This window comes from Tinamus guttatus, unplaced genomic scaffold, assembly GCF_059628265.1.
Source record: "Tinamus guttatus ecotype Peru unplaced genomic scaffold, ASM5962826v1 Tinamus_guttatus_pri_ptg000155l, whole genome shotgun sequence".
Classification (NCBI taxonomy): Eukaryota; Metazoa; Chordata; class Aves; order Tinamiformes; family Tinamidae; genus Tinamus; species Tinamus guttatus.
In genome coordinates, this window is record NW_028288689.1 from 273,327 (window position 1) to 285,846 (window position 12,520).

Sequence of the window (12,520 nt, forward strand, 5' to 3'; positions counted from 1 at the left end):
CCTTCTGAATGCAGTAGATATAGTTCAAGAGTCCACGGACTAACACTGCTGTCATACACAAAAATTAGCAAATTAGTTCAGACAGTAACTAGAGAGAAGGTGATCCAAGTGCTTAGCTGAACATCAGGAAAATAATCTGTGCTACTTTTGAAAACATCATCATTCACCTCACTATTTTACTACCAAATTCCAGAAAAGAGAATTTAGAGACTATTAAAATCTATTTTATTCAAAATGTTTAGGGCTTGTGTTCAATTCCTCAAGAGGAGATTATTAATAGGGAGAAAAGATCAGGGGAAAGGGGTAAATTTGCCCATTAAGAAGAATCCAGAAAAACACAAGGCAAACATTCACTGGAGAAGGGGTCAGTTGTGGGTTTGAGGCCCTGGTGACTTCTATTATACAAAGTATCAGCATACAGAAATAAAGGATAGGATAGTAAAGTTCAAGGATAATAATAATAATAATAATAATAATAATAATAATAATAATAATAGTAATAATAGCAGTTATTATTATTATTATTATTACTACTACCACCAGTCTTAAGATACCAGGAATTTAAAGACAGACACTTTTGGAAGCAAATATAAAAGACACATATAAATGTTTTAGGTTTAATCATGGGGGAAAAAAAGGTCAAAGCATTGCTGTGAACAATTCAAACAAACATTTGCTTGAGAAGCTTAACCCCAATGTGTCACTACAAGATGAATTTGCATTTAAAAAAATTTTTAAAAAAGAATAAAAGAATACCAAAATCAGGACTATGCTGTTTTCTGTACCATTGCATTGACAGCCAAGCAGGCACGGACTGCAGCACTAGTAACAGTGAAAAGTAAGTAGGAGAAACGTGAGAGTCTGCACAGATCCAGAGACTTAATCAAAGCCCAGAAAGGAACGTGCCATCCCTGGACGTGCAGGCAGCCAAGTTTCTGGACAGACAAGAACATTTTAGTTGCTGCCTCTGACCATCAGGGGTGCTGATGAGCAGGAACCTCACACAGACACCTCCTCCCTGCTCACTGGAGAGCAGCTGCTGCCCAGCAAGCGATTTGAGCATTTGCAATGTGGCTAGGACAGAAAATCAATACAAACAACTAGTGGACCAGGTAAGAGCACAGTGGCCAGGAAACATAAAGGGCAGGCGTTCTGCTCGCCTCCCAGGCCCGCTCTGGAGAACCAAAGTACCTTTAGATGCAGAGATGTTTGCAGGGTTAGCAGCATGGCAAGTCATACATATGTGCAGGGAGCATCGGAAGCCCTTGTTCTGCAGGACCGTGGGCGGGTACTTCTGTATGCACTGCTCGTGGTAGTACTTCCCGCAGAGGGGCAGCAGGCACCGCTTCACGTCCTCCCCGCTGCTCTTGCACACAAAGCAGGTGTGGACCCCTGCAGAAAGAGCAGCAGACGTCACACCAGCCGCACAGCAGGGCTAAAGGGACGCCGGCCATCGCCGCGGAGCTGCGTGTTAGCACCGCGCAGCTTCCCAGCGCGCTGCATGGATCCCAAAGCACAGCACGCTGCAGCAGGCTGGTTTCGCCTGCAGCTGCAATACAGCTCCAAATGGAAACAAAGATCATTAAAATTGTGAGCGCTGGCTGGAGCTGAGGGAAGAGGAAAATAAAATCAACTGCTCCACTTATATACTTCCCACTTTCCAGCTTGCCCTGGACTCATCCTTCCCTACTGCTCTTTTTTCTCTAATATCAGATACAAAATTTCCCCTTCTTTTTCCCACAAGACTCTGAACATTTCCTTCTTCCTAACCCACCTGCCTGAAGAATATTTGCTCAGGAATGAGACCAGTTAATTGAAATACGATCATCAAACATTAAGTCAATAAGCAGAGAACTGAGAGGCAGCTAATGGCCTTACTGCAGGCATAAATCCTGCAGTGAAGAGAGCGCCAGGCAAGCACGCACGAAGCACCCTGTCCTGCCCCCGCGAAGGCTGCCGTACCTGTGGAACACTCATTGCAGATGAATTTGCCCTTTGGCATCTCGGAGAGCCCAAGGCACTGCAGGTGGAAAGCACCACAGCACTGCGCCTCACACAGCAGCAACTCCCCCGGCTTCTCGCAGATCTGCAGGGAAGGAAGCAGAACATGAGCTCCGAGCAGCCCCTTCCCCAGCGCAGCATGGGCAGCAGCGCAGCCCGGCACCAGTCAGGGCTGGAGCAGAGATGCTGCAGGAAGTGTCTGAGCTCTCCTTGCTCCAGGAATTTGGGGCGGTTTCTGCTGCCACCTGCTACTGTACATCAGCTGAAGTAGGTTATACATTGGTCATGTTTTCCTCTCTCATATGCTTAACTTTTAGCAGAATGAGACACGCTCACACAGGGAAGGCTCAGTTCAGAATGAGGGGTGCTACCAGCTCAAGGACAGTCAAAGCTTCCAGAAGTGCACAGTCCTCATACAGAACACCAAAATGGGGTTAATTCTTTAAGAAGTGCCTTATGGCTATCTGGTTAGCAGGGGGAATGGTACATGCCAGAGTTTACATGAGAAAATTTGAGGGTGGTAAAGTTTGGGACATCCCTTCAAGGACACTACCTGACACACGTTTTCCTTGAGAGCTGCTCCTCCTCCGCGCTCCCCCTGCATCCTTTTGGATGAAGGCACTCCATGGTCATTCTCAGACCCTTCTTCATTGCCCTCTTTGGGGCTTGCAGCAGTCCCATGAACTGATGTCTCCCCCTTTAAGAAAAAAATCCAGAATTTAGGCTGTAAGTATTTCCTGTCCTCACTTGCAAATTGAGCTATCAAATACATACAGGTTTGGCAGTCAGCCTGCAAACTGCACTGCAGGTGGCTACCCACCCTGGAGAGACACCCCTATACAGTTCCACCAAAATTTTTAAGGAAGGGAAGAAAAGAGCTCTTAGCTTGTTAAATCATTCAAAATACACATACATTCAATACAACTATTCTGCCATGTTTATCCCCTCTCTGAAAATGGAAGAGTCATGGTTGTGGAACAAAGGTTACCCTGCATAGAAACAAACTAGGCAGGCTGGAAGAGGCTGAAAAATCACGTCCTCCACCCAACACCCTACATCATGATGCCTGCTTGTGCTGCAAATGCAAACGAGAACCTTCAAACAATCTTTACTGCAGGTTTTACCCAGCAAATGAATTAATTTTCTTCAGACACTTCTCAGCTTGTGCTATCCTTGTACGCCTCCACAGGTGCTATGAATTAGCAGGCCTGCCCTAATGTGAACAAGGCATTAACACCAGCCCTCCTGCCTGAGGTGGCAAGTCTGTAGTAACTACTTGACACCCGGGTGACAGTGAGAGCACTGACTGCAACACCTAACAGCTCCAGCATCCTGCAGGAAAAGAGAGGGACTTTGCAAAATGGAGACTCAATTGCACCCACGTGGGCCAAGTTGACAGATCCTGCAAAGGCTACAGCATTTCCCAAGGTGGAAGGACACCCTCTCACATGCATGTGAACCTGCCCAGAGACTGTTTAAGGGAAGAAAAGCAGCAGCTGTACTAGAGACACTGGCACATGGCAGAACATCCTTCACTTTCACCAAAACAGACGATTTCAGATAGGAAACTTCCATGCTTTTAGATACAATCTAGGCAATACTTCTGCAGTCTTTTATGAACCCCAGCCAAAACTCCATGGAGGGGAAGCCTTGCAGGACTTTCATCACTGCACCAACATAGTGCTTAGGAACTGGCTAAGTGCTTTGAGCAAGAACATTTTTGTTTTTGATAACCCAGACCACAGCCCTGCGCTGTATCCAGGAGGTCTCAGTGACTATCCACCATGTCCCCCTGGGCTCACAAAGCCTTTCCCAGTGTATATGCAGACACACACTGTTCTCCTTAAAGACCTTATCAGGAATTCAAACTCCTGTCTAGAGTAGCAATCTCTCTCAACACGCTTGAAGATGCCCAGCACTGGGTATCCAAATAGCAATCACGAGAGAGAGCTTGACACCAGTTTCTGTGTGGGAGAATACCCATCAGAAATGTTGTACCACTAACACTAGGATGAATGTGAATACAGCTTGCCAGCTGAACTAGATACACTCTGGACACACGATTAGCCTGGCAAAACAAATTTGGGGGAAGTTTTAGGCCCTTAAGCGGAAAGAACTTGGGAGTTGGTATCCTAGTCAGATAAAGCTGCTTCTTTTGCTGGTTTTTCATTCTTTGGATGCAATAGCATGCTTTCATTTGGGGATATTTTAAAGCCGTGCGAGTTCCGTGGAGCACTGAAGCACAGATGCACTGATGGTATATTAAAACACACAATGCAAAGATGAATGGTATAAACTTCCTTTATTGAGCATTAAAAAAGCAAATTCCCAGCTACAAACTACTGCCAATCCATTATACCATACAGTTACAACCTCGCAGACTATTACAGACACACTGGAAGGCCAGCAGCAGTTTCAGCAATGGGGGAATGCTGAAAAAGGGCACTGAAGCTGTGCCACCCTAACACACAGCCCTGCTGCAGGGACACGAAGGGTCTCTACTGCACTGCAATAAAGAACAGCTAACAACACTACTGATGTCTTTGCCTCTATACCCAGCAGCATCTTCGAGTGCTGCCTACGACACCTCTGCTCCTGCGGCCTTCCTTCAGCTAGCAAGGCCACAGTCTGCCACAAGACAGCCCTTTGGCTGAACGCTGGATGAGGTGCCCTAAAATTCAAGCGGTTACTTCTGCCCCGAGTCTGCATTGACAGCCCTCTCTTCCACATCAGCCTGCAGCTCCGGGAGAATCACTGGAGACCAGTGCTCCAGGGACTGGGAACAGCTCAGGTCCTCCTACTCCTACATTCGTGCTCCCTCTTCTGCTCAGCTCAGCAGTGACCTCAAGGTTGCAGGGGTCACTGTAACAAAGAACAAGAGCAGAGTTAATCAGCTACCGGCCCCGGCAAACAGCGTCAGCTCCTGCTCTGCTCCCTCCGGGGCCCCGGGCTTCGCTCCCCTCACGGTCACTGAGGACCCACCTCAAGGACACAGGGTGCCTTAGTGGACACCTCCTTAATGGATTAAGGACACTGGAGATTCAGGAGAGATTCAGGCTTGCTATATGAGGGATTTTGAAGAGGTTCATCTTTCTAAGCTTCTGGCTCACAGCTTCTGGGACTACTTGTTTCGAACCCTGATGCCTGTCATGCTGATGGACTGGCAGAATAAAACACACCTGGAGTTACATAACCTTAACCAGCAAGCCCATCTTCAGCAAGTAGCTGGTAGCAAAATTGCGCCGTGTGGCACAGCATGCTTTAGCCCAGATCTTTTCGACCTAAATCCATCCTTTTTAGGTCTATAATATCTGGCCAATTTGCAAACAGAAACCTAAGCCTTATTTGAATTAAGGCTTCCTACATCCACATAGGGTAGGGAATGCCAGAGCCAAGAAAGATAGGCAAGGCCAGGCAGTTGTGCTTTGGGAACAAGGAGAAGGGGATTGCCATGACTCAAAAGAACCTGTCACACTATTCCCCCTCTTCTCCCCTACCCAGTGCGTGAGTACTGCAAAGCTACATACCTCCTACAGAGGGCAGGTCTCATCTTGGGTCTTCTTCCAGAGCTATTTCTGCTGCTGCATCTGGCAACATCCTCCAGAGCCTGGCCTGTTCATTGGCACAGCCTGACCTCGGCTCACAACCTTGACAACCATTTCAACAGCATTTTCCATCCCCTTCTCTCAGTCTCTTGCTTCCCTGATGTTGTGAACTTGTACTCCTGGCTCCATCGACAGGCAAGGACAGAGAAAGCAGCCTATTTCAGCCCAGGTGGACAAGCTTTCCTCTGCCCTCTTTTCCTCTGAAAGCAGCTGGATCCAAGGCTTCTGTATATAAGGATGCTGTATCATCAGACCATCTATTTCTTCCAGCACCATTCAGCAGAAAGGAGGCCTCCTGGACTGCTGTGTGGACAGTCACTTAGGGACCAGCATGGTCTGAATTCCAAGGGAAAATGTAATTGCATCTCCACAGTGCCCCAATACTCACCAGTACCCATCCGAGCCAAACGGCTCATGAGACCCACAATCAACAGGAAAATGGATGCTGGTAAAAAGTGCCAAGCACCGACATCACCCAGCTTCAGGTACTCGACACAGATGCCTAAGGCTGGAGGCAGGCAGATTCTCTGGGCTTCCTCTGCAGTGAGCAATGAGAAGCTCGGATCTTTGGCCTTGCTACCCTGGAGCTCTGAACTGCTCCCTCATTTCTTCCCTATAGAAGGTATGTGGATAATTTGCTCACTGTGAACTAAGCCAGCATCTTGGTGGGTGTCTGACAGCAGACTGTGTTAACTACCCCCCAGCATCGGCAAAGATATCGGTACAGGTTTCTTGAAACAAGATTCCAGGTCATGGAAGCACAGTTCAGGAACAACAGAATGACCTGTGTGCTAACAGCAGCACAGGGAGGACTGCCCAACCCAGGATCGTTGCCCCGAACTCAGAATTATCACCCCCATCAGAAATGCCCTTCTCAAAAAGCAGAAGCAGCAAAACCCAAGGTGGCTGGCACTGCTCAGACAAGTGCTGTGCTGCTTGTGCTCTGCTGGAAGCTGTATAACAGTAACAAATACAACAGTATATATCTATAATCGGCTCCTGAAATACATACTGACTATCCTGACAGAACAGCCTGCTGCTCAACCTGGGCCACTGGAAGAGGCGATGGTGGGAGGCCCAGGGGTGTCCTGCCTCTCCCAGGAAAAGTCTTGCTTCCCCTACACTTGGTGATACCTGGCTCATTCCTAAAAGGCAAAATGCGCTTGTCAGAGATATTTGTATGCTCTGCTGGGATGCAGTAGAAGGCAGTTGCCCCAATTATCCCTTTCTGGTGGATGGCAGAGTGTAACGAGGGTCTTCTGCAAGCAATCACATCTGCCCCCCACCCTCTGACGTGGATCTCCAGCTCACCCTAGCACGCCAGGGGCATGCACCTCATGTTGGTATGCAACATGGCAAGACTCCCCCCACCAGCAGACAAGACCTTTTACAACAAGACCTTCTGAGGTGCAAAGCAAAATGCCAGGCAAAACCTGGGTTTGTCAGATCAGAACAGCCTTTCTCCTGGAGAATTAGCTGAGTAGCAGCTTAAAATCTGAGCCTGAGTTAAGCAGTCACCATCAAATAGCTACTAAATCAGGGTGGTACCTTCAGCTTCAACCCCAGGCTCATGCCACTACCTCAGCAGGACAAAGTCCCAGCTGAAACACCCTCCTCATGTTCAGCCAGCCAAAAACTCCCTGGCCTTGTTCTGCACAGTGCCCTGAGAAGTAGTAGACAGGTTACAGAGATCACAGCGTGTAGCAAAACCCAACAGTACCTCAGAGTGTGGGGCCTCCCCTAGCCCTTCCTCATTCCTCTCCTTCTTGGAGTGCATCGCAACGGAGGAATGGCGCTGTCTCTTCCGCTTCCGCTGCTTCTCCAAGAGCTTTTCAGGAGCTGGGATGGGACAGAAATACCACTCAAGAAAAACGCAGAATAACTCTCCTGCTACAGCAGCACGAGCAAATTCCACACTCCTGCCGATAGCTTCAAACAAGCTCTCTGCCTTGGAGTTGGAAACCCTGGGGCAACAGCAGCCTCCAGGCACTCTGCCCTCTGCCCTGCAGCCATCAGAAGACCTGGACAACACTGATTCGTACTGGTCTGAGCTTCTTCTGCTGAGCTGCCAAAAAACATCACTCTGAATTTTCTGAGATTGTTCCAGAGCTAAAAAGAAGGTACCAACGCGAAATTTAAATTACTAATCAAATGCTAACTTGATGCCCTCTCCCAAAACACTGCACAAAAGCTCTCTTTGTATTGATATAGACACCAGTGTGATGCTAATGCAGGAAAAAAATATAAATAAATAACTCCCAAACCATCACACACCAAAGATAAGAAGATATAACTGCACAATTCTTCATGGGGTAGAGCAGCCACTGTTGAGCCTGGTCTCAACATCAGGCAAAGACACTGCATTGGTACAGGACCCATGGTGATGGGTTTCCTTCCAGCACCAGATTAAGAATAAACAGTGAACATCTTTGTGGGCTATTTTGAATCCCACGTTTTTACTTTCCATAGGGGAGGCATATACAACTTCTGCTAAATGACCTCAGTAGCTGTATCTTCTGCCACTGCAGAAGCAAGTGCCCTCCGAGGGTCCAGTACACACTTTATATACATGCTACATCCACAGGCTGTAACCTCGTGTCAACAGTTTGCCCACATGGTCCCGTCTCCACTTACCTTCTCCCAGGTCCGAGAAGTGGGTTGGAGAGTAGAGCTCAGAGCTGTCACTCTCGGAGGGGCGATTGCCCTGCAGAAACACAACATAGCCACAACTCACCAGCTGCAACCAGAGGCAGATCAGAGATGCACTTCCCTCAACCATTCAGCACCTTCACAAACAACTACAACAAGTAACATTTCAATCATAAATTCATCAATGACTAGAGACCGCACAAAAAAACATTTGGTTTCTGTGTTTGATACATTCCACACGGAAAAGCCAACAGTTTCTGAGAAGGGAGGAACGCTGAGACAGCTGTGTCTCATGGTGGCCAGCATCACCTACTACTTCCTGGGCTCTTCTGGAAAGGCTATGAATACCCTGAAAGTTACTGGGGACTAAAGACTACCTCTTGCTTTTACATCTGTGCGGAGCCCATGATGGAAACACACTGGCCTCTGCACTACTGCAACCCTAATTGTGCCAAACAGGGAGAGAAAAGGAGAGCAAGACCACTCTTAATATATCTGAGGGACACTGATGAGCCTTGTCTGGATGCCACACTTTAAGTCATTTTAATTGTTTTTTCAAAGCAGTTTTTTTATTTAAAAAAATCTGACTCAAACATTGCATATTGCATGTGTGATATAACTCGAGCCTCCACCCTGCTACAAGCTCTACACTTGCATACCATTCACCAGCCCCCTGGGGAGGGTAATGAAAGAAACATTATTCAGAGGAAATCTGACAAAAAAGGACAAAGCCTTCGGTTCAAGGTCAAGCTACAGTGCAGCATAATAGAGATTCCCTGTGACAGAAACCTCCTGCCCAGAACATTTCTGCTCACACCTCCCCAGCCAGCACTCAGGCAGATCCTTTTCCCACACAAATCAATAAAGAGAGGAGGTTTGACAGCCAGAACTTCCCAATTCACGTAAGTGGGGAGGGGTGGGGAACACCTCTGTATCCAAGAGATTTCTTCATCATAGCACAACAGCCAGCACCTTGGGGAAGGGTGGACCTTCCCTCCTGGAGCACAGCCACAGAAAGCCACGGGCCTTGCCTCAGTGGAGAGCATGTGAGAGGGTGATATCGGGGCTCCGTTTCTATCTAGTGCTCACAACACTGGAAGGGAAGTACCTTCTTCGGGGGAGTCCACTCCTCCTTCTTTGGCATAAAGGCAGTGGCCAGATCATTTGATTCCAAAAGCTTCTTCGTGGGCTTCCTCTGACGTTTTCTTTCGAAGTTTCCTGCAATAAAACTCTTTGTTAGACTAACGAGAAATTTCTTCCATCAGACTAACACCACTGAACAAATACCAATGAACAGTTCAAAACTCTCAATCTGCTTCACCTATAAGCTATAGACTATGAGCTCTTCAGGTAGAGATGCCAATTATCTACATCTGTGCAACTCTCACGAAAAAGGACCTCTACCTGCTGTGACCTTCAGGCATATTCAGCATTAAATATTTATACAAAAAGAAAAAAAAAAAAATCTATCAATAGAAGGCAGACTATGAAGTTAATGCCATGAGATAACACATTTGGGCAGTGCAATTTAGATTAAAATTTTCAGAATCGCTTTGATCTGGTGTAAAAAAGTCCTACCACAGGTGTGGCCCTGCTCTCACTCCCCTACCACTCACACCAGTGTTCATGCTACGGATGGTGAACAAGTTAACGGCCCTGATCCTGGCTAAAAACTAACTGGGGAGAGGGAAGAAAAAAAAAAAAAAAAAAGAAGTTTCAACCTGCATCAGCTTCCGGATCCTGTCTAAGAGCGTAATGCGCAGGAAGTGCAAGTCAAACCAAAGAAAGTGCCTACTCCTAGACCATTCCCTGCTTCCTTTTTCACCTTGGCTAGGTCCTACCCGTGAAGGGACCTCCCGGCATCACTCCCACGGGAAGCCTCCTTCCCCAGCCTGGGCTCTCTGCTTCCCTTAGCAGGAGAGTTTTCTTAGAAGCGAGAAGGGCTCTGTGCCCTCTGCTTGTGGGCTCCCTGCTCCTGCTACCGCACTCGGAACTGCTCCACTGTATCCCAAACCTTGGCTTCACGTCCCCATTTTTTTCCTCCTTCAATGCTCTCCACTTTACATTTTCTTCTGATGCTCACAAATCCCCACAAAAAGAACAGGCTGATTTTCCATGTCTGTACCTTTCTGCCAGCTCAATTTCCCACTTGCTTTAATTTTACAGCAGGCCTGTAAAACAGATAGAGCGTTGCCTCCAACTTAATGTAGCCAGAACACCAAGGCCTTAACCCTGCACACATTTTTGGACACAGACACTACCAGAGAACATCCTGTTAGCTGCACTCTGATAGGGACCCTCTTGAAAAGGGAAAAGCCTTTTGCATCTCTCTCCATATGCAGTGCCTTGCTGAAAAAAATAGATAAAATAATACAATATGGTCCAAGGGGAATTCTGTACTACAGCTTCTTGAGCTCACCATGAGACCAAAATGTCAGCCCATTCCTATGTGACAAGTCGCACTGTGCATTAACTGCAACATGTCAATGCTCATTGAAAGTGTTTTAACAAGACTCTTTCAAGCTAAAAACAATGCCACTGCTTGCAAGCATAAAACAAGCAAAGATGACAAGGATTCAGAAAAGGACTCATGGCTATTTTAATTTGGATAAATGGGCACTCTGTGACTTGTAGCGTACGATATTTTCAAGTGGAAGGCATCATACACTGGAGAATGCTAAAGCCAGAGATGTGAAGAATCAGCTCACTGGGCTACCCACTTCCCTTTTCACCTGTCCTCTCCCTTTCAAGCACCAGTGACCAGTAAAAGCACTGAAAGCAACAAAGCAAGTTAACAGCTCAATAGTTACCAACCTTTTCCTACTCTAACTGAAGCAACATTTTCTACCAAACTTGTGACGTCGTGACTTACGGGAGCAGAATCACACAACACCCAACTCACCTGTTTTCAGGAATCTCTCCTCTGCTTCTGGAGAAGCAGAAACTTCAGAAACATCTGAGGAAGACAGCACCAGCTCTGGAAAGTCTGAATGTCCTTCTAAAAGTTGGTCAGCAGGATCAGTGGAATGGGATCCTAGTTCTGACAGGGAGCACTCTGCTTCAAGGACTGGAGGGGACTCTTTGGTTGAAGATGGAGTTGAAACCAAAGGACTCTGCCCTCGTTGGGCATCTCTTGCAGGACTCAGTTGTGCAGGAAGCCCTGCTTCAAATTCAGACTTCACCACAGAGTTCACCTAGCGTAATAAAACACGGAGATGAAAGCATTTATCCTGCACAGCACTGCACATCCCAAGAAAACTCGGCAAGCAAGGAGGACACAAACCAGAGCCCTAGATTAACAGCCATAAAGACCTTAATTGCCTTAACCTACCTTCTGCAATTGCTCCTGGCTCTTCTTTGATTTTTTCTTGGGTGCAAATATGTGATCATATTCTTCTGCATATTCCAGAAGCCGTTTACTTGGCTTTCTAAGGCGTTTCCTCTCTGAATGTACTAAGAAAAAGGAAAGCAGCTTCAAGACTATGTTTCTAAGAAGATCACAAAACAAAATGCTCCTTATGATCTGTTGATAATAGCTGCTTTGCCTTCTCTTCCAGAGGCTCCATGTGGAAAGAGCCCTGTGACTTCATTCCCTTTGATACAGCATTATAATCTTTCAGCATCATATTCTCCATAATCCTGACATAGTAGGTGGGATTTTTAAGGACCTAAGAGGCTTCAAGCAGGAATTCAGCAGGTGAGATTTCAAAAAGTAGGAGCTATCCGACTCACTGAGATGCTCTAAGGAATTTCACCCGTATCTGCAGAAAAATTATATTGAGCCTACTTGCAGTATGCTTATCCAAACCTAAGTCTGTTTACCAACTCAGACTCTTCCCACTGCTTTCCCTGTTAACCCAAACTCCTGTGGTTTTAGCGTGTGGACAAAGAAAAGTCATTGCTTTCCCGGGGACAGTTCAGTTTCTCATAACACATAAGCCTAGCTCCTCCTGTTTGCTCTCTAGCATCACATCCTCTTCTGCACTACAATCCTAGAGGTGCCTGCAACTCCCACTTGCTGCTGCAAGCCCGTTTATTCTTCCCTTGGCTTCCTAGCAAACCCTACCATGAAATCAAGATGACCAGGGAGTGAACAGACCAGCCTGCAGCAGACTGGAAGCTCTTCAAGGTCATCTGCCTTCCGTGAGCTTGAACGGCACTGCACCTTCATGAGGGAAAAATCCAGTAACGGGTATTTCCCCAACACAACCACCCACGCTATACTACCTCAAAACACCTCAACATATGTTGACCTTCTTTAAAAA

At 46.9% G+C, this 12,520-nt stretch overlaps 1 protein-coding gene across 4 annotated transcripts in view; it reads right to left on the reverse strand.

The window, feature by feature from the left end:
* Positions 1 to 12,520, reverse strand: part of NSD1 (nuclear receptor binding SET domain protein 1) — a 58,405-nt gene that overhangs the window by 18,576 nt on the left and 27,309 nt on the right. For all 4 annotated transcript variants that reach the window (XM_088522551.1, XM_088522550.1, XM_010219093.2 and 1 more), the window contains 8 exons: positions 11,587 to 11,708; positions 11,158 to 11,449; positions 9,364 to 9,473; positions 8,241 to 8,310; positions 7,327 to 7,445; positions 2,555 to 2,698; positions 1,963 to 2,086; positions 1,192 to 1,392 (listed from right to left, as the gene is read on the reverse strand). In XM_088522551.1, coding sequence (XP_088378677.1) covers positions 1,192 to 1,392; positions 1,963 to 2,086; positions 2,555 to 2,698; positions 7,327 to 7,445; positions 8,241 to 8,310; positions 9,364 to 9,473; positions 11,158 to 11,449; positions 11,587 to 11,708 — 1,182 coding nt within the window. The remainder of the gene's footprint in view (positions 1 to 1,191; positions 1,393 to 1,962; positions 2,087 to 2,554; positions 2,699 to 7,326; positions 7,446 to 8,240; positions 8,311 to 9,363; positions 9,474 to 11,157; positions 11,450 to 11,586; positions 11,709 to 12,520) is intronic.